Below are 25,389 nucleotides of genomic sequence, written 5' to 3' on the forward strand. Positions count from 1 at the left end.
CTGCCCCATGGAAGGAGACTTGAACTGTCTGATGTCTCCTTTGTTAAGGTAGAGTGTAAGAGTACTTGTGGAGGACTAAACTTTACCTTCAAAAAGCAAGTATTTCCTTTTATCAAGTATGGGCTCCAGATGTCCTGATCTTATTTGCTCTTGTAATCATATCTTGTACCTTTCCTGTCTGGAAACTCCTGATAGATGGACTATTTATTGAATATTCCAGGAGTGGGAGGGACTGTTGGGCAAGTCCTGCCAAGAATAGCAGAGGGGAGTAAAGCTCTTCCATAGGTATCGTGGTTCTGTGTCTCCAGTTGGGAGAACTGGGAACCAAGGGCAAGCCCTGGCTAGGGTGGGCTCTCAGGCCACAATTCCTGTCGTAGTGTTCACTGGCCCAGGTTAAGGTGCTTAGCTGCGTACACTAGGCCAGGACTTGACCCTCAGTGCCCCCTCAGGGTCCCTTGTTCAGCATAGTCTAGGCCAAGAATGCATCTGATCTGTGTGCACACAGAATACTTCTCTCCTGGTTGGTCAGGGCAGATCCCGGGCCTGTCTCTTCCTTAGAGGTACAGGGGACTACAGAATTCAAAGTTGTTGGAAGCTGAGGTCAGTACATGAGTTGAAGATGAATCAAGGGATGTTCAAAGGGCCAGAAGCAGATCAGTTACAGAATCTGAGATCTGAGGATTTAGGAGGATATGAGCAGTGATTCAGGAGAAAAAGCATTGAGTGGACCCTGGACAAATTTATGATGAGGTATTCTTCTCTGGGCCTAGGTTTCATGGGCTACCTTAGTGATAGATGCTGGCACTTTGAAAGGGCCAGGAATGGACCACAGAGACAGCAGGTTGGGGTTCTAATGGGGGTTTAGAAGGTAGCCCGCGTAAATCATCTGTGCTCTACTTTCTACTGATGTTTGAAATATGGGGAGCTGGCTTTAGGAGCTACTTAAGATTTCTCAGTTTCCACTGAGGTAGTTTGCTGACAGTAACTTAGATATTTTTTACATGTTTCTCCCTCATCTACTTTTCCTATTTATTTTATTTTCCCTACTTTATATGTGAGGTCTTGAGACTTACATCAGAAGAGACCAAATTAAGTAATTTTGGATTATACTTTAGATAAGTTTTATTCTATGACTTAACATTTAATGTTAATATTATTACTGGGGAATGAGTTGCAAAGTAGTTCTTAGTAATTCTGACAAAGTTTGCCTCTTAGCTCGTCTTTTGCTTATTGATGTTGGGCTTAAAAATGTTGGGTCAAATGGGGAAAGCATGTGGCTGTTTAGTAAACATTATTAGTGTGATACCTAGTTTTTAGTTCCTGGATTTAATTTGAGCTGTTTACGTGAGCCCCTGGTTTCTTTCTGAGGAATAAAAATTATAAACGTAACCTTTTCTTTCTCAGTTCAGAAAAAGCAACAAAATTGTGGTTCTCAGTAAAGAGGGGATTCTGGAGAATAGTAGTGTCTTTTCTTGTTTGTTTCTTTAATCAGTTTTTGTATTTAATACATCTTATTTAAAAAATGACATTTAAAGTTGCCATTATCACAAGATAGCTCCTGAATTAGAGGATTTTTTTTTTTTTTTTCCGGTACGTGGGCCTCTCACTGCTGTGGCCTCTCCCGTTGTGGAGCACAGGCTCCGGACGCGCAGGCTCAGCGGCCATGGCTCACGGGCCCAGCCGCTCTGCGGCATGTGGGATCTTCCCGGACCGGGGCACGAACCCTTGTTCCCTGCATCGGCAGGCGGACTCTCGACCACTGCGCCACCAGGGAAGCCCGTTTTTTTGTTTTTTTGTTTTTTTTGTCACCAAGTTAAATTCATAGTCCAAAAGTTTGGAAAAATTATAATGTGTCATATTTTCTTTACTTTTCAGTGCAACAGAATGGAATTCGGCATTGCTCCTATACAGCTTCCAGGAAGCATCTCTATGTTGATAAAGATACGAAGGTTATTTGCCAGGGTTTCACTGGTAAGCAGGTATGTGTTTCAAGACTTTTTAAAAGATGTATATTAGAGATACAAAAACATTGAATTATTTTCTATTGTTTTAAAGTCACAAAAGTTATAATACAGTTTGTAGCACAAGAGTATACAGTACAGCAGTGGAGTTGTATCTCAGGAGGGGGTTAGGTGCTATAGTCAGCCTCTAAGATGAAAACTGTATTTAATGTTACCTTGAAAATTCCTCCCTAGGAGTACAGTATTATGTTGGAAACCCACATATTTTCTTTCAGCAAGTATAACACAACTGGCTTTTCTCCAACATTGGAACAGATCACTGTTTCTTTAATTAAGCACTAGGTAAGGCAGATGGCTTGTGTTTAGGCCTTGTACAAAAAAAATTCTCAGCTAAGCACAGATCAGTGTGGGGAAATGCTCAAACCCAGAGAGGCTCATGGGAACTGTGATGGGCAGAGGAAGTAGTACATTGATTTTTCCCGTCTTGTACTCTCTGGGCAAATGGTCTTCAGGGGAATAGCGGGCAAAATAGCCTGAAGTATTTCGTTTATATTCATTCTCTCTCCCTATCCTCTGCCTACATCATAGAACTTATGTAAGTTTAAATATAGCTGTGACGTGATTCCACAAAAAAATGCAACATAAGAATCTCCTTTCCTTCCTGCCTACCATTCTGCTGCTCTGGAATTCCTTCTGATAACAAGTTGACATGTATCCTTCCAGATATTTTTCTTGCTCATACAAACATATGTACACTTATATAATGGGCATTCTACAGAGTTTGTTCTACAGAACACTCTCTCTTTCATTCTCTGTGTGTGTGTGTGTGTGTGTGTGTGTGTGTGTGTGTGTATATATATACACACACACACACACACATATAAACAAATTATACAGTATATAATATATATCATACATATATGTCGTTAAATTGATTCCTGAAAGTAAAAATGGGTGTCAAAGGTTCTGTGTATTTAAAATTTTAACAGCTATTGCTAAGTTGCCCTTTAAAACATTTGTACACATTTATGGTTTCACCATAGTAGATGCACAGATTTTTTTGTTTTAAACGAGGGAATACTACCAAATCAATTAGAAGATAGCCATCAGCCTTAACCCCAAGTATCCCTTCCTTCCTTATTAAAGGAGATATGGCAAAATAAAAGCGATTAATGATTTTTGTGTAATTTAAAAGTTAATGATTTTTCTATGATTAAAAGAATTATCACGTCCATTCTGCAGGATTTTGGTGATCTAGAGCAAGAGTTGGCAAGCATATTCTGTAAAGACAAGATTGTAAGCATTTTAGGCTTAATAGGCCATGCAGTCTCTGTTACAGCTACTTGGTAGTATTGGAACAGCAAAAGCAGCCATAGGTAATATGTCAGTGAATGGGTATGCCAGTAAAACTTAATTCACGAAACCAGTGGCAAGTCAAGTCCTTCAGGCCATACTTTACTAACCCCTGATCTAGAGGATGGTACCTAAATATCCAGAATTCTATAACTTTTGTTTTTAAAGTACTTAGGAATTGCTTTAAAATTTTGTAGTTCTTTTTTTAAAAATGAATTAGATTAGAAGGTTGTTCATGTGAAGTGTCCTTTTGCTTTCTGACTTTTTTTTTGAAATAACTGGGCACAAAAATGTGAATTGCAGTGGACCTTTCTTCTTTTTCTCCCATTCCTCTACTGTCTTAAAAAAAACAACCCACTGTCAACGAAAAAAGAAACACCCCAAACGTTGAAATTTTGTTCATAGGTAAAATTGGTTTACTTATTCTGATAGCCGTATGTTTTATGAATATCATTTCCACATATATACATTCTAAAGAAAGTTGATGCTCATCTAAGATTATGAAGTACATTTTATCATTCCTCTGCCAATTAAAATCATATTTAGTCCCTTTTTGGATAGATGTTAATTTTATTAGCATATAATCAAATGTTTGATTAACCCAAATTCTCCACATAAGTTTACTATGTATGATTTTGTTTTTCTGTTTACTAAGCTTTATACAATCCTACAACATTTTAACCTCTGACCTTTTTTTTAAGAACCATTGTCCATGCTATAAGCACTATTTGGAACTGTCTCTGATTCATAAATTAGATGATGATTGGCCTAAATATTGAAATCCAAGGTTGGTTTCAGAGTCTCTGGGTTACTGGCAAATACACTGTTTCTTATTCACTTTTTTTTTAGAGTAATTGGGAGCCTTAAGATTTGTTGGTTTTAAGTTTCTATTTATAGAGGTAACGATGAGGTCTGAAATTTAGAGGTTATCTCTGTAGAGAATCTGCGTTTTGTCTCATTATTTCTTTTTTCAGTGTACACATTGTTCCACATTGTCCACATATGAGTGAGGAATATTTGTATTTCAGAGCAAATCCCCAAAATGCAGATTTCCAGTGGGTGGTATTTCTTGAACTGGCTGTTATGAGCTGCTAAAAACTATTACTATTCTTAACTCTGCACTGGATGGTGATAATGGGAAAATTACGGGAAAGAAGCTTATTAACGGGAAATGTTATCCCTGTTTAGCACTACATTAGGACTAAAAATTTGTCCATTGGAATTTGTGTAACAGTGTGATAGTCTGGGGTAGTGCTTCTCTGACTATCTGGAATGAAAGACCGGTTTGGGCGTGTCTTTGTTTTATCACCAATCTAATGCAGATGAATATTTTTTATAAAATACTGTAAAAGTCATGGCAGTATTGTATTGCTATAAAAGTCTGCAAACATTCTCACTTATTTTTGTTTTCTTTATTAGATTTTTCTTTATCATTTTTGTCATTCTTTTTTCGTTTTGTGTTTATCTCACTGTAGACCGTTAGCATATACAGATGACACTTTGAATGGCATTTCTCTAAAGAGAGAGCACTGGTCTGAGGTCCTTTCCAAAACTCCATCACTGATTTAAGTCAGTTAACACGCTCGGGACTAAGTTTCCTGTTTTGAAAAATGAAGACGTTGAATTAAGAAATAGAACTTGAGTAGTTGAGTCATCATTTTCTGGTCCCTGTAGAATGACCGCATAGATCCACTCAGTTTTCAACAACTACTTACTGAGTGCCTACTGTATGGAATGTGTTGCTTTAGGTTCCATCTCTCAGTGAACAAAGTAGATAGAAATCATTGCCTTCATGGAGTGGCGGGGGAGAGAAACAAAATCAATGAGTAAATTATGTGGTACGTTAGAAAGTATAAGTGCCGTGGAAAAACTAAACCAGAGAAAGGAGGTGTCTGTATGTGTGTGGGGTTGTGGTGGCAGTTGTGGTGGGTGCTCAGGGGAAGCCTGACCTCTGAGTCAAGTTCTAAAGCAGCTTTGGGGGTGAGTCAAGTGGATGTCTAGGGGAAGGGTGTTCCAGCCAGAGGGGACAGTGAGGCCAGGAGGGGGGAACGTGCCTGCTGTGTGTGGCAGCCCCAAGGCCGGCATGACTGGAGTAGAATGAGTGATGGGAGAACAGTGGGTGAAGCGAGGTCGGGCAGTTGAGGGGTTCTGATGTGAGGAGGCAGCTTGAATACTGACTTGGTGGCCAGTGTGATGCTTTTGCTTTGGCTTTTGCTGTGAATGAGATGGAAAACTATTGCAGAGTTTGATCAGAGAAGTGACATGTAACAGGATCATTCTGGCTGCCGTGTTGAGAATAGGTTGAAAGGGAGCAAGGGCAGTACTGTCAAGAGTTGATGGTGACTTAGACCAAGACGGTAGCAGTAGAAGGGGTGAGATGTTGTCAGTTACATTCTGAAGGCAGGGCAGTAAGATTTACTAATGTATCCTGATTTGAGATATAAGAGAAAGAGAGAAATCAAGAATGACTTCAGTAGTTTTGGTCTGAACATCTGTTAGGAGTGGAGTTCTCATTAATTGTGATGGGGTAAACCATGGAGGGGAGTGATCAGGAACTCGGTTTTGGGCACATTAAGTTTGGGATGCCTACTGGTTCTCCAAGTGGAGATGTCAGGTAGGCAGTTGGCAGTGTGAGCATGGAGTTCAAGGCAAAGGTCTCGGCTAGGTATGTGGGAGGTGTGTGTGTCTGTGTGTTTGGGAGAGGTCACCATATGGATGATATTTATTGCCATGGTAAGGGGTGAACTCACCAAGGGCACACATTTAAATGAAAAAGAGAAGTCTAGGAAGGAGAAGACAGAGAAGAGGAAAAACAGGGAGGCGGAGCGCCAGAAGCTTAGTGAAAAAGAATCTTTCAATCCCTGGAGGTGTTTTTGGTCATCACAGCTGATGGGGGTAGGGAGGAGGGCATTGTACTGGCATCTACTGAGTAGAGGTAAACATTGTACAAATCACAGGACAGCCTCTCATAACAGGGAATCAGTGTGTCCAGAGTATCAGTAGTGCCGAGGTGGAGGTGGGAGAGTAAATGGATAGGGACATCCAGGATGTTGGCTGGGCAGCGTTAAAGGCTCACTTAAGGTTTGGGATCATTAATTTAAAGTGAGACTAGTTAGCATGGTTTTATTTTATTTTTCCTCCAGCTACTGTTCAGTGGCACATGTGCAGTCTCAGAGTAGGTGGAGAATTGGATTTAACCAAGATTGTGATTTTGCCAGATGTGTAAATTGAAGTGAGAGAGAGCCAAGGTGGTGTGTGACTGTAGTGACTGGCCATGGATTTTACACTGAGTAGAAGAGGGATGTGAGGACACCAGGAGTCGAGGAACAGTGAAAAAGAGGTGTTCTTTTCAGGTAAACATCATCAGCCAAATTTGAAAACAGAGGGAAAAGAGACCGCCCCCCGCCTTAAAAAAAACAGTTATTTTGGCCTCGCAGAGGCCCGCTTTGCTTCAAGGGTGAAAGCTGTGTTCAGTAAGGTGATGAGAATGCTTGGATATGTGTTACAGCTGTTTGCTGGGAAATACTTAACCTATTTGTTTTTCTTTTCCAAGTTGCTGAAGATTGCCTTTAGGCTCCCCAGCCTGCCTTTTCTCATTAGTCTTTCACGTTTTCCCCTCAGGGCACCTTTCATAGTCAGCAGGCATTGGAATACGGCACCAAATTAGTTGGAGGAACCACTCCAGGAAAAGGAGGCGAGACGCATCTGGGCTTACCGGTCTTCAGTACTGTGAAGGAGGTAACTAATGGCACCTGAGTTTGGCAAGAAAAGAAAAGCAGGGGAAGAGCTAGTACACCTTGGTTTAAGATCTTAATTGTGCCCCTTTGGGGAGAGTCAGTTGCTTTTTAAAATTCCAGTAACCTAGAGAAATTTGAATTGCGGTAAAAACCAGTGTGTTCACTTTAGTCAGGTAGGCTCAGGATGTTTTCTCTGCAGCCTGGGTCATTTTTATTTATTTATTTTTTTTGCGGTTACGCGGGCCTCTCACCGTTGTGGCCTCTCCCGCCGTGGAGCACAGGCTCCGGACGCACAGGCTCAGCGGCCATGGCTCACAGGCCCAGCCGCTCCGCGGCATGTGGGATCTTCCCGGACCGGGGCACGAACCCGCATCCCCTGCACCGGCAGGCGGACTCTCAACCACAGCGCCACCAGGGAAGCCCCCCGGGTCATTTTTGTCTGTAGGTATATATCAGCTCTTTAGGGAAGAAGTGCTGTGGCTTGGCTTCTGTTTGGCTTATTTTCCTTCCTTACCATTTCTTCTTCTGGGGTGTTAGAAGTGCACATGTCAGCATCCACCCCCTACCCTAATACTTTGAGTGGGTGCTTTGCCAGGCACTATGCCAGGTGCTTCATATTCATGGCCTCATTCAGGCCGAACCACAAGCCCGAGGTAGGTGCTGTTATCATCCCCATTTTAAAGACAAGGATGCTCGTACAAAGAGCTTTCTGAGTGAGTAGGATGGATACCTTTCATGCAGTATTATTTGCCAGCACAGACCCTGTTGTCACAGTCCAGCTGCTGGCAGAGCAGAGAGGTTGAGGGTCCTGCACATAGTGTCATGGCTGATAAGTGGCAGACTTAGCCTGGCTCAGAGTAAGTAAGTAGTATGTGGTATTACTGTGTGGAGAAACCTAGCTGTGGAGTCTGATGGACAAATCACAGAGTTCTAGTCTCTTCCCCAATTTGCTGATTTCTTAATACTTTTTAAAATGATTTTAAACTAAACTTTAATTCTTCGCTACAAAGCTAATTGCTTATTGTAAAAATTCAGATGATATAAAAGTATGTAAAGTTAAGTTTTATATAGTGTTTTCCATTTCTCAGATTTTGCTTTTATAGAGAGCTAATTTAAGCTCAATGTGTATTCTTTCACTCTCTTTCTACACTTAAATGAATATATACAAAACTAGTAGTATTATAAAAGAAACCATAGTACAAATTCTTGGCTGTTTAATTTAAAAAATCTAGGAAATAAACTTAGTACTTGCGATTGATGTATTGATGTTAAAAACTGTACCTCTCCTCTTTATAAACATACTTCTAAGGCATGTTTTAAAGAATTGCACTTTTTACAGTACACATTTATAGATGTACTCTCTTTATGGAATACTAACTTCTTTTTTTTTTTTTGCGGTACACGGGCCTCTCACTGTTGTGGCCTCTCCCGTTGCGGAGCACAGGCTCCGGACGCGCGGGCTCAGCGGCCATGGCTCACGGGCCCAGCCGCTCCGCGGCATGTGGGATCTTCCCGGACCGGGGCACGAACTTGTGTCCCCTGCATCGGCAGGCGGACTCTCAACCACTGAGCCATCAGGGAAGGCCCTGGAATACTAACTTCTAATTGAAGTTAATTTGTATTCTTAATCCTAAAATGTAGAAAAAAAGAAATATTCAAATTTGGAATTTTCACTTTACTTTAAACTTGAAAATAGGGTGTACTGTATACGTGTATGTGTGTTTTGAGTGTATTGTATTTTAAAGAGTAAAGTCATATATTCTGTAGAATAATCATTTAGTTTTTTTTTTTTTTTTGATTTGCATTTTTAGAAAAAATCTCTCTAGGCAGATTTCTTTTGTCATGAGCCATTTTTGCTTTCTTTTGAAAACAGTTTTCATTGCTAAGCAATTCATTTATTATTAATTTTGATACAAATAGATATGACATTTGGGATATAATGTAAGTTCTTTGACAGATACTGTCTCTCACCCATTCTGCTCTTTCAAAGAGCTTTCTGAGTGAGTAGGACGGACACCTTTCATGCAGTATTATTTGCCAGCACAGACCCTGTTGTCACAGTCCAGCTGCTGAAAATGTTTGTAGCCTTAAGGGGTAGGAACCCATGGGATATATTGATATTTTCCATAAAATTCCTATACTTGGTTCCAACCTAGCTCTTTTCCTTTGGTTCCCACTTCTCTGTTATCATCTTGAACATAGTTTTTAAAAACATTGTTTTGAATTATTTTTAACCCCTGGCAAGTCAGCATCCTTTGACTTGTTCTTCTGTCACTGTCAAGATACGTCTTTTTATTCGGGTTGCCGTAGAGAAAGCCCCTAAGTTGCTGGGAACGTGGGGAGTCATTTGGGGATGATTCTCAAAGACAGTGTCTTTTACTTCTGTCCCTTCTAGTTGTACCTGTATGTTCCGTAACTTGGTTTTTGTATCCATTATGAATCCCATGGCACAGCCTTCTAAAAAGCTTTGATTTACATCTTGGTTAAGTTACATTTTAACATTTATAGGGAGGCAGCCTGCTGTAGCTGAAAAGAGCTGATGCTTTGGAATCAGATATACTTTTGCCTTGTTGAATCTTGCCTGTACCACTTCCTAGCTATGTGACCTTGTGCAAGTTATTTAATATTTCTTGGCCTCAGCATCTTGATTTGTAGCTGGGGATGCTAAGCATGCAGGGTTGTGGTGAAGCCTTATCCGAGGCCTGTACAGAGTATCTCTCAGGGCCTCTCACGGAATAGATGCTGCCACTCTTGGAGAGCCAGAGATCACTGACAGTCTCTGTCTTCAAGGAGCTTCCTTTCAGGAGAAGAGACATGGCCACACGTGGAGGTGGGTAGAAAGCTACATGTGTATTGATACATGTAGAGAGTATGTAAAAACCACTGAGAGAGAACCGTGGTTAAATTGATGGTCTTTCAGTGCTTTGCATCGTGAGGGGTGATGTAGAGTAAACTCTAACCTTATTTGACCCATTCTTATTCCGTGGCCATTTATGCATGTGTATTTTAGTTTATTTCTAACCAGCATGCATTTAGAGTAAAAATTGACAGCTAGGAAAAAAACCACTTCATTTTGCTGCCTCTTGATATTATTTATTAAGTTGGATGTATTTTTAAACAGATGGTTGAGAGCTGGGTTCTGGAGCTTGGGGCTCACTAGTCCTTTTCTCCTGGGGAGGTGCAGGGTCTTTGGTACTGAATAGGTGGTAAGTGCCTTGTAGAACAACAGAAATAAACATGGCCCAGGAATGAGGGGACACAGATGCAAATCAGGCAGTGCTTGCAGGTGTACTGACATGCTGTCACCTGAGGGAATGGGAGGTCACAGAAACTTTCAATGCAGAAGGGTGTCCCAAGGGGGCAGAAAGGAGGCCGTGCTTACTCTGCTCTTTTCTGACAGCAAAGTGAACTTGTTAATGGGAAGAATGAAGACATCCGATGTCTCCTGGTGGTGTCCTTTCCTGACCCCAAGACATCATTAAAATCATGGTATTGAATTTCTTTTACAATGTTTCTGACTTAACCAATAATAAAGTGCTTCGTGGTTAATGTTTCAGGCCAAAGAACAGACCGGAGCAACAGCGTCTGTCATTTATGTCCCTCCTCCTTTTGCTGCTGCTGCCATTAATGAAGCTATCGAGGCGGAAGTGTCCTTGGTCGTGTGCATCACTGAAGGTATCCCACAGCAGGACATGGTGCGGGTCAAGCACAAACTGCTGCGCCAGGAAAAGACCAGGCTGATTGGGCCAAACTGCCCTGGAGTCATCAATGTGAGTGTACAGAACAAAAATAAGCCCGCTGAAGGCGAACTAGCTTTGAATCAGTCCAAGTATATTTGTGTGTATGACCTAGGAAGTTACAATTTTTTTTTTCGCTTTTCTGAAACCATGAATTCCTTTCCTTCAGCCTGGAGAATGCAAAATTGGCATCATGCCTGGCCATATTCACAAGAAAGGAAGAATTGGTGAGTATATATTTCTTATAGATTAAAAACAAAATTCCTTGCCCTGAGCTCAAAACTCACAAAGAGAATTTGACTCTGCAAATCAAATTCATTTTAATTAATTCAACTTTAAGAGAATTTACCAGGGAAGTTTTATAGTGAATTGATTCTATGTCCTGAATTGATGCTTGAGAAACACTAATTCTCTAGAATCAGTGAAGATGTTTTTGGGGTTTTTTTAAAGATTCTTTTCCTGCTCAGCACACTATGGATTCTTCCATGTGTTTGCGTGTATCAGTAGTTTATTTTATCGGTAAGTAATATTTTATTGAATACCACAATTTGTCCATTCTCCCACTGACAAATGTTTCTGTTGTTTTCAGGTTTGATTCATTATGAATAAGGTTAAGGTGAACTTTTGTGTACAGGTCTTTTTGTGGGTATTTCTCTTGGGTTAAATGCCTACGAATGGAATTGCTAAGTCATAGAGTCAAAGCACGTTCAACTTTTTAAGAAGTTGCCAAATAGTTCTGTAAAGTGACTGTGCGTTCTTTACTCTCACCCTCGGTGTATGAATGTTCCAGTCATTCCACATCTTCACAGACATTTAGTACTGTTAGTCTGTAATTTTAGCCATTCTACCGGGAGTAAAATGATGTCTCATTATGGTTTTGAGTTTCCCCCATGACTAATGATGTCATGTCCTTATTGGCCATTTATAAATCTTCTGTTGTGAATTACCTATTCAAGTTTGTGTTCAAGTGTGTTTAATGATTCATCTGTTGAAAGATATTGGGATTGTTTCCAGTTTGGGGCTGTTACAAGTAAGGCTGCTGTAAACATTTGTGTACTCGTTTTTATATAATCCAAGTCTTCGTTTCTTTGGGATGAATGCCCAGGAGGGCAGTTGCTAGGTTGGATGATAGTTGCATGTTTTTTAAGAAATTGCCAAATTGTTATCCATTTTACATTTCCGTCACCAACGTATGTGTGATCCGGTTTTTCTGCATCCTTGCCAGCATTGGTGGTATCACAGTTTTTTATGTTAGCCATTCTGATAAGTGTACAGTGATATCTCATTGTAATCGTTTTAATTTACATTCCCCTAATGGCTAATGATATTGAACGTCTTTTCAGGTGCTTGTCCGTCATCTGTATATCTTCTTCAGTGAAGTGTTTTCTTCATGTTTTTTTGCCCATGGTCTAATTGGGTTGTTTGCTTTTTTACTGTTGAGTTTTGAGAGTTCTTTATATATTCTAGATACTAGTACGTTGTTGGATATGTGGCTTACAAATATTTTCTCCCGCTCTGTAGCTGTGTTTTCATGCTCTTAACAGGATCTTTCAGAGAGCAAGAGTTTTGCATTTTGATGAAGTCTAACTTACTAATTTTTTTCTCCTGTGAAGTATGCTTTGGACCTCAAGTCTAATAAGTCTTTGCCTAGCCTTAAATACCTTTCTTTCTCCTGAAAGTTTTGTAGTTTTACATTTAAATCCCATGATCCAATTTCAGTTAATTTTTCTAGGTGTGAGACGTAGATCAAAGTTCTTTTCCATCTACTTGTGTTCGGTTGCTTCAGCACCATTTATTGAAAAGATCATCTTTCTTCCATTGAGTTGCTTTTGCATTTTTGTCAGGAAAACAGTTGGCATATTTGTGTTGGTCTATTTCTGGATTTCACCAGTACCACACAATCTTGATACTATAGCAAAGTGATAAGTCTTGAAATTTTAGGTAGATCGCTTCCTTGCACTTTATTCTTTTTAAAATTATTTTAGTTCTTCTAGTTCCTTTGCTTCATATAATTTTTAAGATGATCTTGTCTCTATCTACAGAAACTCTTGCTGGGATTTTGATGGGAATTGTGTTAAATCTTTATGTCAGTCTGGGGGGAATAGACGTGTTGACTATTCCAATCCATGAATGCAGTATATTTTCATTTATTTAGATTGTCTTTGATTTCTTTCACAAGCATTTTGTAGTTTTTAGCATATAAGTCCTGTTTATGTTTTGTTAGATTTACACCTAAGTATTTCTTTTTTTTAAGAAAGCAACTGTAAATTTTATTGTATTTTAATTTTGGTGTCCATGTGCTCATGGCTAATGTATAGAAATACAATTGATTTTTGTTTATCTTGTATCTTGCAACGTTGCTGTAATCTAATGGGTTTTCTTGGTAGATTCCTTAGCATTTTCTTTGTAGACAAACATGTTATCTACAAATAGGGACAGTTTTATTTCTTCCTTTTAGGACACTCAAGAGAAAGTCTTTCTATCTATCCATGTTTTGCTTATTGCTGTGTTCTTCCTTCTTGGTATCATTTACCTTCTTTTTAGAGAACTTCCATTAGCCATTCTTTTATGATGGAACTGTTGGTGACAGATTATTTATTTTTCCGTCATCTGAGAATGTCTTTATTTCCCCTTCATCCCTAAAGGATAATTTCACTGGGTATAGGATTTAGGGTTGACAGTTCTTTTAGCACTTAAAAAATGTTCTTCCACTTCTTGCTTCCATGGGTTCTGATGAGAAAGCCGATGTCATTTGAGTTGTTTTTCCTGTTTAGGTAAGGTGTTATTTTTCTCTTGCTGCTTTCAAGATTTTTTTTTTTTTTTTGTCTTTGGTTTTCTGAAGTTTATTTATTAGGAGTTTGGGTGGGAATTTCTTTGGATTTATCCTCTTTGTGGTTTGTTCACCATTGTGTCACTGCTTGAGTCTCGAGGTCCCTAGTGACTCTGTCTTCTCTCCATCTTTCAGAGATTTCTTTTTTTTTTTTTTTTTTTTTTTTTTTTTTTGCGGTACGCGGGCCTCTCACTGTTGTGGCCTCTCCCTTTGCGGAGCACAGGCTCCGGACGTGCAGGCTCAGCGGCCATGGCTCACAGGCCCAGCCACTCTGCGGCACGTGGGATCTTCCCGGACCGGGGCACGAACCCACGTCCCCTGCATCGGCAGGCGGACTCTCAACCACTGCGCCACCAGGGAAGCCCCTCAGAGATTTCTTATATTTGTTTTATATACGATGTCCAGGGTTTTTACTTGTACTTAGCAGGAAGAATACAGGAAAATACCCCTGCTTTTTGGAAGCAGAAGTATCCTTATGATATATATATATATTTTTTTTGCGGTACATGGGCCTCTCACTGTTGTGGCCGCTCCCGTTGCGGAGAACAGGCTCCGGACGCGCAGGCTCAGCGGCCATGGCTCACGGGTCCAGCCGCTCCGCGGCATGTGGGATCTTCCCGGACCGGGGCACAAACCCGTGTCCCCTGCATTTGCAGGCAGACTCTCAACCACTGCGCCACCAGGGAAGCCCTATGATAGATATTTTTAAGTGATAGTCTCTTTTACTATATATATACTTTAAGGATGGCAGGAGTAATTTACCCTAAAAACGTTGCTTTCATTACCTTAAATGTATGCAGTTTGCATTTATATAAATTGTATATCATTTATATAATTAGATGAAAGCCCCTTAAAAGAATGACAAAATGACAGAATCCTAGTGCTACTGTTCACTATTATACTGATCCATTAAAAGACTAGAATAAATAAAACAGTTGTGCTGCCCAGTAATCTAGGGTGTTGCCTGAACAAGAACATAATTCTATCATAAGAATCAATTAATCAATCATAATTCTATTCATAAGAATCCGGAGTGGAAAGGAGACTAGGTAATTCACACAAAGATATACAATTAAGTTACTGATTGTACTTTATTTAAAAGCTAAATGCATCAAATGCATATGTACATAGGCATGACCTACCTAACCTTCTCAGTTATGAAAGGTCCCACAGAGGAGGGACTGTGTTAAGGAGAGAGGATGTAGATAGAAAGAAAGGTCTAAGAATAGGGAAAAACTGACGGATGAGACAGATGGGGGTTGGTGTTAGTGGTTGTCATTTGTCGTGAAATAGGATCCAGTTAGTGAATGGTCTTAAAACTCTTGGAATTAGATTTTGTTTGAGAGGGTGGTGGTTCTCCATTGATTTTCAGTATTGACCCATTTGGTACATATTTACTGAGCTCCTTCTGTGCCTGAACTGTGCTTGATACTGGGAACGCAGGTGTGGGGAAAACAGTCTTGTTTACTGACCCCCTGGAGGTTCCAGTCCAGCAAGAAAGACAGTCACTGCAGAATCTCCAACAGCATTGGCAGTCTCTTACCGAACCAGCCTAGGAGAACAGGGCTCTGTCTTGAGGAATTTGTGTGGTCAGGAGACAGCAAGCCTAACTATGAATTTATATTCCTAAATCAGGGTTATTAGCCAAAGATTAATACTTGAAACTTTTGCCTTCTTTTTTTTTCTTTATGGACCTTTTTATAGATTTATTGTTCCATTTTACTGCATGTCTGCAGTCGTTTTATGTGGAAGACTTTAGGTCTCTCTTAACTGCTTTTATGGTCATAAAACAACCCTAACTAATAACACACTTTCTTCTCTATATAACTTTTAAAACCTCCCTGCTGTAATTTAGGCCTTTTCTTCTTATTTCATGACCTGACGTTACCGTTTATTTGGTTGACAAATTGTGAAATGGGTTTTATATATACCTGTGTTTGTAATTTATTTTACTGTATGATAGTCGTATGAACACAACCTAATATTATTGACTTCCCTTTCTTTAAGGTATCGTGTCCAGATCTGGCACCCTGACTTATGAAGCAGTTCATCAAACAACACAAGTTGGATTGGGGCAGTCTTTGTGCATTGGTGAGGGATTTTTTTGCTAAACTCATTTTATTGGAGTTCAGTATCTTCACTGAATAAGTATAATGATAATTATTGATTTGATTATTTGTGAGAGATTTTAATGCCATTTTATTAAAAAGATGTTGTGATCTTGAATTTAATTTGCTTATACGTGAAGCTGACTGTTATATTTTCAAGATTCATGGTCTGGGATTTGATTTCTGAGCTTCAGAACAAACATCCTGGGATGTGTGTCTCCTGGAGAGCCTTGGGCCTTGAAAACAGCTGTTACTTAGCTTGCTGGGAAGAAATGGTCCTTCAAAAATAGGACTTTCATTACTGTAATTCGCATTTTGTTATCGTTACCAGCTGTCACTCAGTGCTTCACAGTCACTGAATTCTTTGCCAATCATTATCTCACTCTTAAGGCAACCCTCCGAGGCACTGTTGAGCTGGCGTGTAGTCCTGTGGCAGCGTTATTGGTGGAGGAGGATTGAGCTCCCTGGAACCTCTCTCTTTGCCACATCATACTGCCTCCCACTTACAAATATAAAAAAGTTTTTAAATTTTGAAATAATCTTGGTATTTGTTTTCAAAAGCCAGGCAAAGTTCTCATTTTATTAATATTCCTTCAAACTTTTAGAATATCTTTTAGAGGCTTATCAAAGGCAGCATTTTATGATAAAAAATTATAAAATATAACCCTGTAGTATTTTTATTAAGACTCAAATTCGTGGGCTTCCCTGGTGGCACAGTGATTCAGAGTCCGCCTGCTGATGCAGGGGACACGGGTTCGTGCCCCAGTCCAGGAGGGTCCCACATGCCATGGAGCGGCTGGGCCCGTGAGCCATGGCCGCTGAGCCTGCGCGTCCGGAGCCTGTGCTCCGCAGCGGGAGAGGCCACAACAGTGAGAGGCCCGCGTACCGCAAAAAATAAAAAAGACTCAAATTTGTAAAATCACTGTGAAACATTAATTGAGCTTTTCTTTGTGCAGAAGCACAATCTATGATACAAGATAGCGTGATGGAAAATAAAAAGATTTTGAAATAGAGTTGGCAATTCTGTCTTCTGTAGCCTCTGTTTTTAATTTGTGAACGAAGAGTAATAATTGCCATGTCCCAGAGAGTTTGGAGGGATGAGGAAATGGCAGGCCCGACGTGCTAAGGCACAGTACTTGACACGTGGCTGGCACTCAGTGGATGCCGCTTCTCTTCCTCAGTTTCATTCTTGAGTGGTGTGTTGAAGAGTAGGGAGCCAGTCCTGTGTATTTATCTATTATAAAATACATTTTTATAACTTAAAAATTTAAGAGTGTCAGCCAGTCTGTAGGGAACATTGCCTTGAGTCCTATCCAAGTACTTGTGCTAAAAAGCCATGTGCTTATAGTGGAGCCCCTGTGTGTGGTCTCTTGTCATCTCCCACTTTGGGTCAGAGGTAAGAGGGGTCAAGACACCCCCCTCCCCTCACTGGGACTTGTGTCTTAACTTGCAAGTGGTTCCTCTGCAATGTCCCTCATGAAATAGTTACTTTGTGCAAAGAAATGGGTTAAATGTTTAATCAGAGAAGATATTCTCACCAATACACATTTTCTTAAATGTTCATTTTTTTTTTTTACTGTAGAAGAAATACAAATGTCCAATATTTATTTCCAATGTGATATTAAGTCTCCAATATGGTAATAAGGTTTGCAGTTCATGTGACAATAACAAATCACAGCGAACTACCACAGTGAAGGTAATGTTAACACGCAGACACACACAGACAGACACACACCCCAGATTAGCTAATCCAGGTTATTTTTAATTTCAGAATTTATTGTCTATTATATTCTATACAAGGTACTGATAATGAACTACTCACCAGAAGCCAACAAAGTTAAAAGTTATAACATAGAAAACAGTAATTCACGTCCCTGAAAAAGCTAATGTGTTTTCAGAAGTAAAGTTCTCCTAATTAGGGAAACTATATAGAATGCTCATTTTTAAAGAACTATCTAGGAATAATTTTGTGGGAGGGAGGAGTCTTGATAAGGAGTTAAACCAAAAGAGCGCTGTTTTTGTGACTAACAGGAACCCACCACCGTTTAGCATTCATGTGATATTATAAGCAGAAATAAATGTAGCATTTTGTGATTTTTTAAATGTTAAATGCAAGAGTGATGACACATTTAAAAATATTGGTAAGAAGGGGGTAGGCAAAATAAGAAACCAGGTAAAACAGCATTTCCTGACCTGAATTATATGATTCGTCCAATTTTCAGCTGGAGATATTCTTTGACTTTTCCAGGCATTGGAGGTGATCCTTTCAATGGAACAGATTTTACTGACTGCCTTGAAATCTTTCTGAATGATCCAGCCACAGAAGGTATCATATTGATCGGCGAAATTGGTGGTAATGCAGAAGAAAACGCTGCAGAATTTTTGAGGCAGCATAATTCAGTAAGTTTGGGTTTGGAAAAATACAGCTCTTTGCCCTTGAATAATATCACTGGTTTGTTTTAGAAGTTATTTTGTTGTTTTCAAAGATAAATTTTTAAAGCAAACGTGAAAGATAAAGTTAAACCTTGTTGAGCTGCACCTGGAGTACTGGCCACTCAGGGAACTTGGGACCCTTTCTGGGTGGATTCTCCTCCCCGTTTCCCCTGGACCTGTTCTCTGCTTCTCGAATGAATCCTCCCCCCAGGCATCTCCTCACACTTCGTGGTAGGTCATTTGGCCTCCTGCTGAAGGGAGAGCTTCCAGGCCATCAGCCTGAAAGCTGTCATTTGACCTGCGTATTTCCATTTGCACCTGTCATTGGTGTCCTTTCTCCTCATCTCAGGGGATGTGTGTTCTTTCTCTGTCAAGGCTGACCTTCTAAAGATCCTGTCCTTTATGCCCTTTTCCAGGAGCTTGCCTCCCTCTAGCTTCAGTCTTTCCTTGTAGAGTAGCACTTTGCTTCAAAGGTCAAGTAGAAAAGCTTTATTAACTATGTCCTATGAAGGCTTTCCTTGTTGCCTCTCCCTTTGAATTAAAAAGAATAGTGTGGCGTTGTATCATAATTTCACTTAAGGGAATTAAGCTCTGTGCCTGGGGTGAAGGAGGGTGGTGGGAAGAGAAAGAGAGAGGGCACAGTAACGACGGAAGCAGCCTGGTGCCTGCCAGCCCCCAGTCAGTGAACGTGTGCTCTGGACCACTGCGGCAAAGACCTGGGGAGAGCATTCGCATGGTTTCCAGGATGTCCCTGACACTGACGAATGAGTGAAGATACATCTTCAGGAGGCCGCGCAGGAGGGCGGGAGATAACTTGTGTCTACACTTGTAAAAGAGATTGAGAGTGAATGCATCAAAATTAAATGCCGCTGAAAAGTAATGAGTAACGGAGAGTTAAAGGAACCGATAATATCACCTGCAGGGTGGTGTATACAGAATGATGCATATGTAATTGAAGGAATTTTCAAGGGCTATTTTGAGTCTACTTGATTTTCTTCTGTGGTAATTTTAAAAGTTCCCGTTACTCTCTGGATCTCTTACTTTTTCTTTTTTCCTTTTTATTCACTCCCTGATCCTCAGCAGTTTGGCTTCTGTCTGCCACTTAGAAACTGTGTGACCTTGGGCATGTTCCTTAACTTCACTGTGCCTCAGTTTCCTCATTGGCAAAATAGGGATACAGTAGTGCCTTGCTCCCAGCATCCTTGTAGGACTCTATGTTACGGCTCAGTAACATAGAGGAGAGCTGCCCTGGGCACGTGGTAAGCACTCTTAGTAAGCAGCTGTTGGCTGCTGCTACTGCTGCTGTCGGATCTGCTGTCCACCCTGGCGTTGCTCTCGCACTAGTCACCAGGGCCTCCATTCATCCTCCTGGCTCTTCTCATCTTTATCCTTCCCCAGATAGTGCCTATTCCCTAAGTGCGAATGGTCGTTGCATATAATCAGCATCACACTTCATGCAGTTCCCAAAGCAGAAACCTCAGAACCATCTTTTTTTTTTTTTTAAATAAATGTATTTATTTTATTTTATTTTTGGCTGCGTTCGGTCTTCGTTGCTGCACGCGGGCTTTTCTCTGGTTGTGGCGAGCGGGGGCTACTCTTCGTTGCGGTGTGCAGGCTTCTCATTGCGGTGGCTTCTCTTGTTGGGAGCGCGGGCTCTAGAGTGCAGGCTAAGTAGTTGCGGCACACGGGCTCAGTAGTTGTGGCTCGCGGGCTCTAGAGTGCAGGCTCGGTAGTTGTGGTGCACGGGCTTAGTTGCTCCGCGGCATGTGGGATCTTCCCGGACCAGGGCTCGAACCCGTGTCCCCTGCATTGGCAGGCGGATTCTTAACCACTGCGCCACCAGGGAAACCCCAGAACCATCTTTTATTTCTCCCTCAGCTCTTGCTTCCACTCAGTTACCGAGATCTGTCTCTGAGATCTTAGCAGTTTGTGGAGATTGAGAGCATTGTCATCTGTAATTAGTCCCTCTGCTCTGGTGCAGGCTCTCATCTTATCTCACCTGGACCACTTCGGTAATTTTTTTCCTGATATCTCTGCTCCTCTTTCCCTCCACCTCCCCACCCCCCACCCCCACCCCCCCCACCAGCCTGCTTATTGCCATCCATGGAGGACAAAGGGCAGACTTAGCGTGGTATTCCAGCCCCTCGCACACCACCCTGACCCTCCTTTTCAGATCCGTGTCCCATCTGATGTGCCGGTGTTTTCACCCCCACTTGCCTTTGCTTGTTCCTTCTGCAAGGCGTGCTTAGCTAGCACCTGACTGCCGCTCTAGACTGTACTACGGAGAGCAAGGAGCTGGTATACTTAGTGCCCAGTGCAGTCCTCTGGCATGTTAGGAACCAGTAAATGGCAAATAGCGAAAGAATAAAGTAAATTGTTAGGAGATTGGAGTGAAATGTTATTAGAGTCTCTTGAGCTCAGAAAGGTTGTGAAGTTTAAAATTTAGGTAAAAACTGACTTCTTTTTACAAAAAAAAAGTTTAGGTTATATGATATTATAGTCATCCCTTGGTATCTGCATGGGTTTGGTTCCAGTACCCCTGCAGAAATCCATGGATGCTCAAGTGCCTTATATGAAATGGCATAGTATTTGCATATAACCTACGTACATCCTCTCATATACTTTATCTCTAGATTACTTATAATACCTAATAGAGTGTAAATGCTTTGTTAATAGTTGCTAGCATGGTAGGTTTATGTTTTACTTTTTGGAACTTTCTGGAATCTTTGTCCCACATACATTTTCTGTTCTCTGATGCAGACCCTGTGGGTGTGGAGGGCCAGCTGTACACCGTAATTTAAAAACGTATATAGAATACATGAATACCTCGAGTAGCTTAGAATTTAGTGGGAAAAACCAAGCTTTACATTTTGTTTCATTTGGCACATGTATTCCTATTCCTGGTTGGCCTCATGGAACTAAGTTTTATTGAGGGCCTACTGTGTACGAGATTCTAGGTTGAACATTTCAGGTGACATATTCATCACTTAGCACAGTAACTGACGCAGAGCGAACACTCAGTAATGTCGCCTCCTGCTACAACTACTATTATTATCATCATGATGACAGTAATTATTTGCAGGAGTGGTGTTGTTTAATCTTGACCCTCGGATTAGGTGTTTTTGTCCTTTTATGAGTAAGGAAACTGGCAGCTTGCCGATGGCAGGCACACAGCAAACCACCCAGGGCTGAGGTTCCTACCCAGGTCTGCCTGATGTCTGCATTACACTGTGAGGGGTCAGGAGTCAGGTCGCTGGGCTCAAGGACAAGAGTCCACAGTCCTGGGCATCTGCTCAGACTCTAGTCATGCCATCCTAACTTGTCTTCCTGTTTTTAGGCTTCCACGCTTCTCATTTCTGTATCCTGTTCTCAGACTACACTTTTTTTTTTTTTTTTTTTTGCGGTACGCGGGCCTCTCACTGTTGTGGCCTCTCCCGTTGCGGAGCACAGGCTCCGGACGCGCAGGCTCAGGGGCCATGGCTCACGGGCCCAGCCGCTCCGCGGCATGTGGGATCTTCCCGGACCGGGGCACGAACCCATGTCCCCTGCATTGGCAGGCGGACTCTCAACCACTGCGCCCCAGGGAAGCCCCAGACTACACTTTTTCACAGTCTTTTCAATTCTAGTTTTCGCTCCTTAAAAAATCTCAAGTGACTCTTCTTCGTCAATAGGACAGAGTGTACATTTGTTTGACATTCTAGGTTCATCCGAATCTCGTTTCTTTCTAGTGTAGTATTCCCACCATTTGAGTATAGGGACAGAGGGATCCAGTGGAAACTGGTGCCGCTCGAATACCAGATGCTCACATCCTTTGCAGAGCCTACAAGTGAATAAATAAATGACTTACAGAGTCTTTTCGTCTCAGTTCTCTACTGTGGTAGATGCTGGGCATACAGAAACAAGGGAAAACGTAGTCCCGGCGTTCAGAGATTCATGGTTTAGGAGGGGAGCACGTGGGGAATAAGCCACAGCCAGTGTGCTGTGGGTAACGGTAGAAATGTGTCAGAGGCACAGCGGAGTCTCTGAACAGGAGATGAGCAGCTAACCAGCACTGGTGGAGAGAGCGGGAGGGGGGAGTTGGAAAGCTTAGGGGTGAAGAAGGGGCTTGAGCCAGGCCTTAAAAATTAAGTCAGAATTTGCCAGGTATCCAAGGAGGATGGAGAACTTTCTCAGCAGAGAGGGGCCCAGAGGCAGAGCCGTCTGGCATTCCTGGAGGGTAAAGAGCAGGGAGGAATGGTGGGGGCAGGACTGGAGTAAAGAGCGTCAGACACGCGGAGCCTGGCGTGCTGGTGCCTTCACGTGAGTCAGCTTAGCCCAAGCGAACTGTGCCAGTGACCTTGCGCTGCCATGCACTTGCACTTGAAAAAAAGCCAGTTTCCTTCAAGAATGTCCTTAATGAAGCAGTAAGAATTATTAATTTTATTAAGTCTCGACCCTGGAGTCAGTATTTTGTGATGAAGTGGGAAGTAAAGCACTTTGCCAGTTGAGTTGTGAGCTGAATTAGCTGCTTTTTTCATGCAACACCAGTTTTATTTGAAAGAATGTCTGGCAGGCAGACTGGTTGTTCAGACCTTGGTGTTTATTTGGCGGATCTTTTCTCAAAAATGAACAAAGCAATCCTGCTGTATCAAGGAAAACAACTCCTCGTATTCGTTGACGGTGATAAAGTTTGAACTTGCAAATGTATATTTTTGGAAAACTTGTTTCTGCCACCATGAACTTCACCCTTCTAAAGACTTTTCTAAGGAGATTGGCGGTGATACTGAAGAGTGATTTGATGATGTTGAATGAGGAAGTGTATCAGCACTTGGAAGAGCTACATAACTCAGTGAATCTGTATTTTCCTTCTGACCAACGGATGTTACAAAATCATTGTAGGCAAAAGATCCAGAATGGTGAATGGATTTTGAGGTTAACAAAGGACTATGGTTTCAGCTTACCATTTGAAGAGGTTCGTGTAGTGCCAAGGAATATCCTGTTATCTGACAGATATTAAAATACTTCTCCCTTTTCCAAGTACATATGTGTGTGAGGCCAGATTCTCTTGTACTTCAGCCAAACTAACATATTTGCAGTAGATTTAATGCAAAAGCATTAAGACAGAGTTATGTTGAACTAAAACAACCTGATCTGTGTCTTAATTTGTTATCACAAATCACATAACTTATGTATTTTCAAGTGTGCTTTTTTGTTTTTCAAACGAAAGAGTGACATATGTATTTGTAAAACAGCTTGTGGGGGTGAATTTGAAGTTTAAATATCTTAACAGGTAACAGTTCTGCTTCAGGATTGTTTTTTTGAGTTTGTAGGAAGAGTCAGGTCATCTCAAAGGAGAATGCAGTGGTTTCAGTCATAGCTCAATATTTGTGTTGTTTTCTTTTTTTTTTATTATTTATTTATTTATTTTCTGTACGCGGGCCTCACTGCTGTGGCCTCTCCTGTTGCGGAGCACAGGCTCCGGACGCACAGGCTCAGTGGCCATGGCTCACGGGCCCAGCCACTCCGCGGCATGTGGGATCTTCCCAGACCGGGGCACGAGCCCGTGTCCCCTGCATCGGCAGGAGGACTCTCAACCACTGCGCCACCAGGGAAGCCCGTGTTGTTTTCTTATTGAAGATGAGTGAAGGGCCCCAGCCATTTGCCATTTTCTGGCAGAGTCATGAGTCGGAGGTCCAGTTTCCATCAACTTCTTCATCAGAGTTTCTAAAATCCCGTTTTCCAGGGTCCCAAGGCCAAGCCTGTGGTGTCCTTCATTGCTGGTTTAACTGCTCCTCCCGGCAGAAGAATGGGTCACGCAGGGGCAATTATTGCTGGAGGAAAAGGTGGAGCTAAAGAGAAGATCGCAGCCCTGCAGAGTGCGGGAGTTGTGGTCAGCATGTCCCCTGCACAGCTGGGAACCACCATCTACAAGGTGAGCTGGAACAGTGGCCTGAGTGCTCGGAAGTTACTGGCCTTAAAGTGGGAGGCCACACAGGGTGCCTGGAAACCATGGTGTTTTCTTCTGGGTCTCTTCTGTTTCTTTCTTTCCGGTGTGCAGCTTAACAGTCTCCAGCAACTCTGCCTTTTAGTCCTAATGTTCTAATCGGGCATGACAAGGAATAGTGTTCTGATTCAAAAACTTTATTCTTCAAACATCTAGATTTGCTCTTTTGTGGGTAGTAAGGTATGATATACAAAAAAGCGCTTCAGAGTCCATAAGTGTCCTGAATTCCATTTTGGGGGTTGTGCAGAGAATTGCCTTGTGTTTTGTTTTCTTCCATCGAGGGCCTTCGGGATATAGCTATGCTAACTCCATAGGGTTTTTTCCCAGGGAGAGAGATTGAAGACCGACTAAGAAGAAATGAAAACTGGGAGTCAGGATGGAGGGAGATCTAAAGAGGCTGGGGGTTTTCAGTTTTTAGTTGGTGTCTTCCATAATCTCTTTGCAACGATTTTTGGCCTATCTCTTTGAGTGATCATTTAGGGCTCTCTCTCTCTCTCTCTTTACTGTTTTGATGATTATGGACTTTACAAAAAAACCCCACAAAAACCAAAACTTTTTGCACGTGATGAAAACAGGCCCTGATTGTCTTCCCAGGAGGGAACAATGTTTTGGCATAATCTTCTTTGGCATTTTCTTAGGGATAATAAAATTAACTCCTTGTTTTATTGACTCCTTGCATGATCGTGTCTTGTGGAATGTGACACAGTGTGCCATAGTGTTTAAAAGAAATCTGGGTGGTTAGGGAGTGTGTGAAGAATTTTGTTTAAAAGAGGGGAAGGAAGGGAAAAAGCAAATAAATGCTTGAATTCACATCAGAGATATGTGTTACCATTTTACTCCAGTAGGTGGCAGCAGGCACCTACACATTTTGCTGCATTCTAATGGTTACAATCTAGAGAAATGTGGTTTTCAGTATTGTTTCCTTTTCATATATTTCTGAGGTTCTTGACGTTTGGTTTAAATCTGAACTGAATCTGTGTTCAGTTTTATTCTCTGAGAAACTAAACAAATCCATTGCCTTGTTAAAAGGGCTGGTGTGTGTCACGTGTAGCGTTAAAGGTTTGGATAAGCACAGTCAGGTTTGTCAGCTCCTAATGATAACACTGCCATAGAAAACAAGAGTAATTCAAAGCCTCTCAGCACCTGCGTTTAGGAGACGAAGTTGAAGCTCTGCATCTAGCTTAGTGAAATTCAGACTGACACGCGCTTGTTTGAAAGCTGTCATTTTGTGTTCAGTAACCTCATCC

At 41.5% G+C, this 25,389-nt stretch overlaps 1 protein-coding gene across 1 annotated transcript in view; it reads left to right on the top strand.

Annotated features, from left to right (window-relative positions):
• Nucleotides 1-25,389, top strand: part of SUCLG1 (succinate-CoA ligase GDP/ADP-forming subunit alpha) — a 34,322-nt gene that overhangs the window by 8,538 nt on the left and 395 nt on the right. Inside the window, exons 2-8 of the mRNA XM_022556054.2 lie at nucleotides 1,876-1,979; nucleotides 6,936-7,052; nucleotides 10,609-10,821; nucleotides 10,958-11,015; nucleotides 15,626-15,709; nucleotides 17,975-18,126; nucleotides 23,882-24,070. Of these exons, the coding sequence (XP_022411762.1) occupies nucleotides 1,876-1,979; nucleotides 6,936-7,052; nucleotides 10,609-10,821; nucleotides 10,958-11,015; nucleotides 15,626-15,709; nucleotides 17,975-18,126; nucleotides 23,882-24,070 (917 nt within the window). The remainder of the gene's footprint in view (nucleotides 1-1,875; nucleotides 1,980-6,935; nucleotides 7,053-10,608; nucleotides 10,822-10,957; nucleotides 11,016-15,625; nucleotides 15,710-17,974; nucleotides 18,127-23,881; nucleotides 24,071-25,389) is intronic.

Source organism: Delphinapterus leucas, chromosome 13, assembly GCF_059928025.1.
Source record: "Delphinapterus leucas isolate spDelLeu-1000000601 "Yukka" chromosome 13, BTC_Dleu_Yukka2, whole genome shotgun sequence".
NCBI classification, from domain to species: Eukaryota; Metazoa; Chordata; class Mammalia; order Artiodactyla; family Monodontidae; genus Delphinapterus; species Delphinapterus leucas.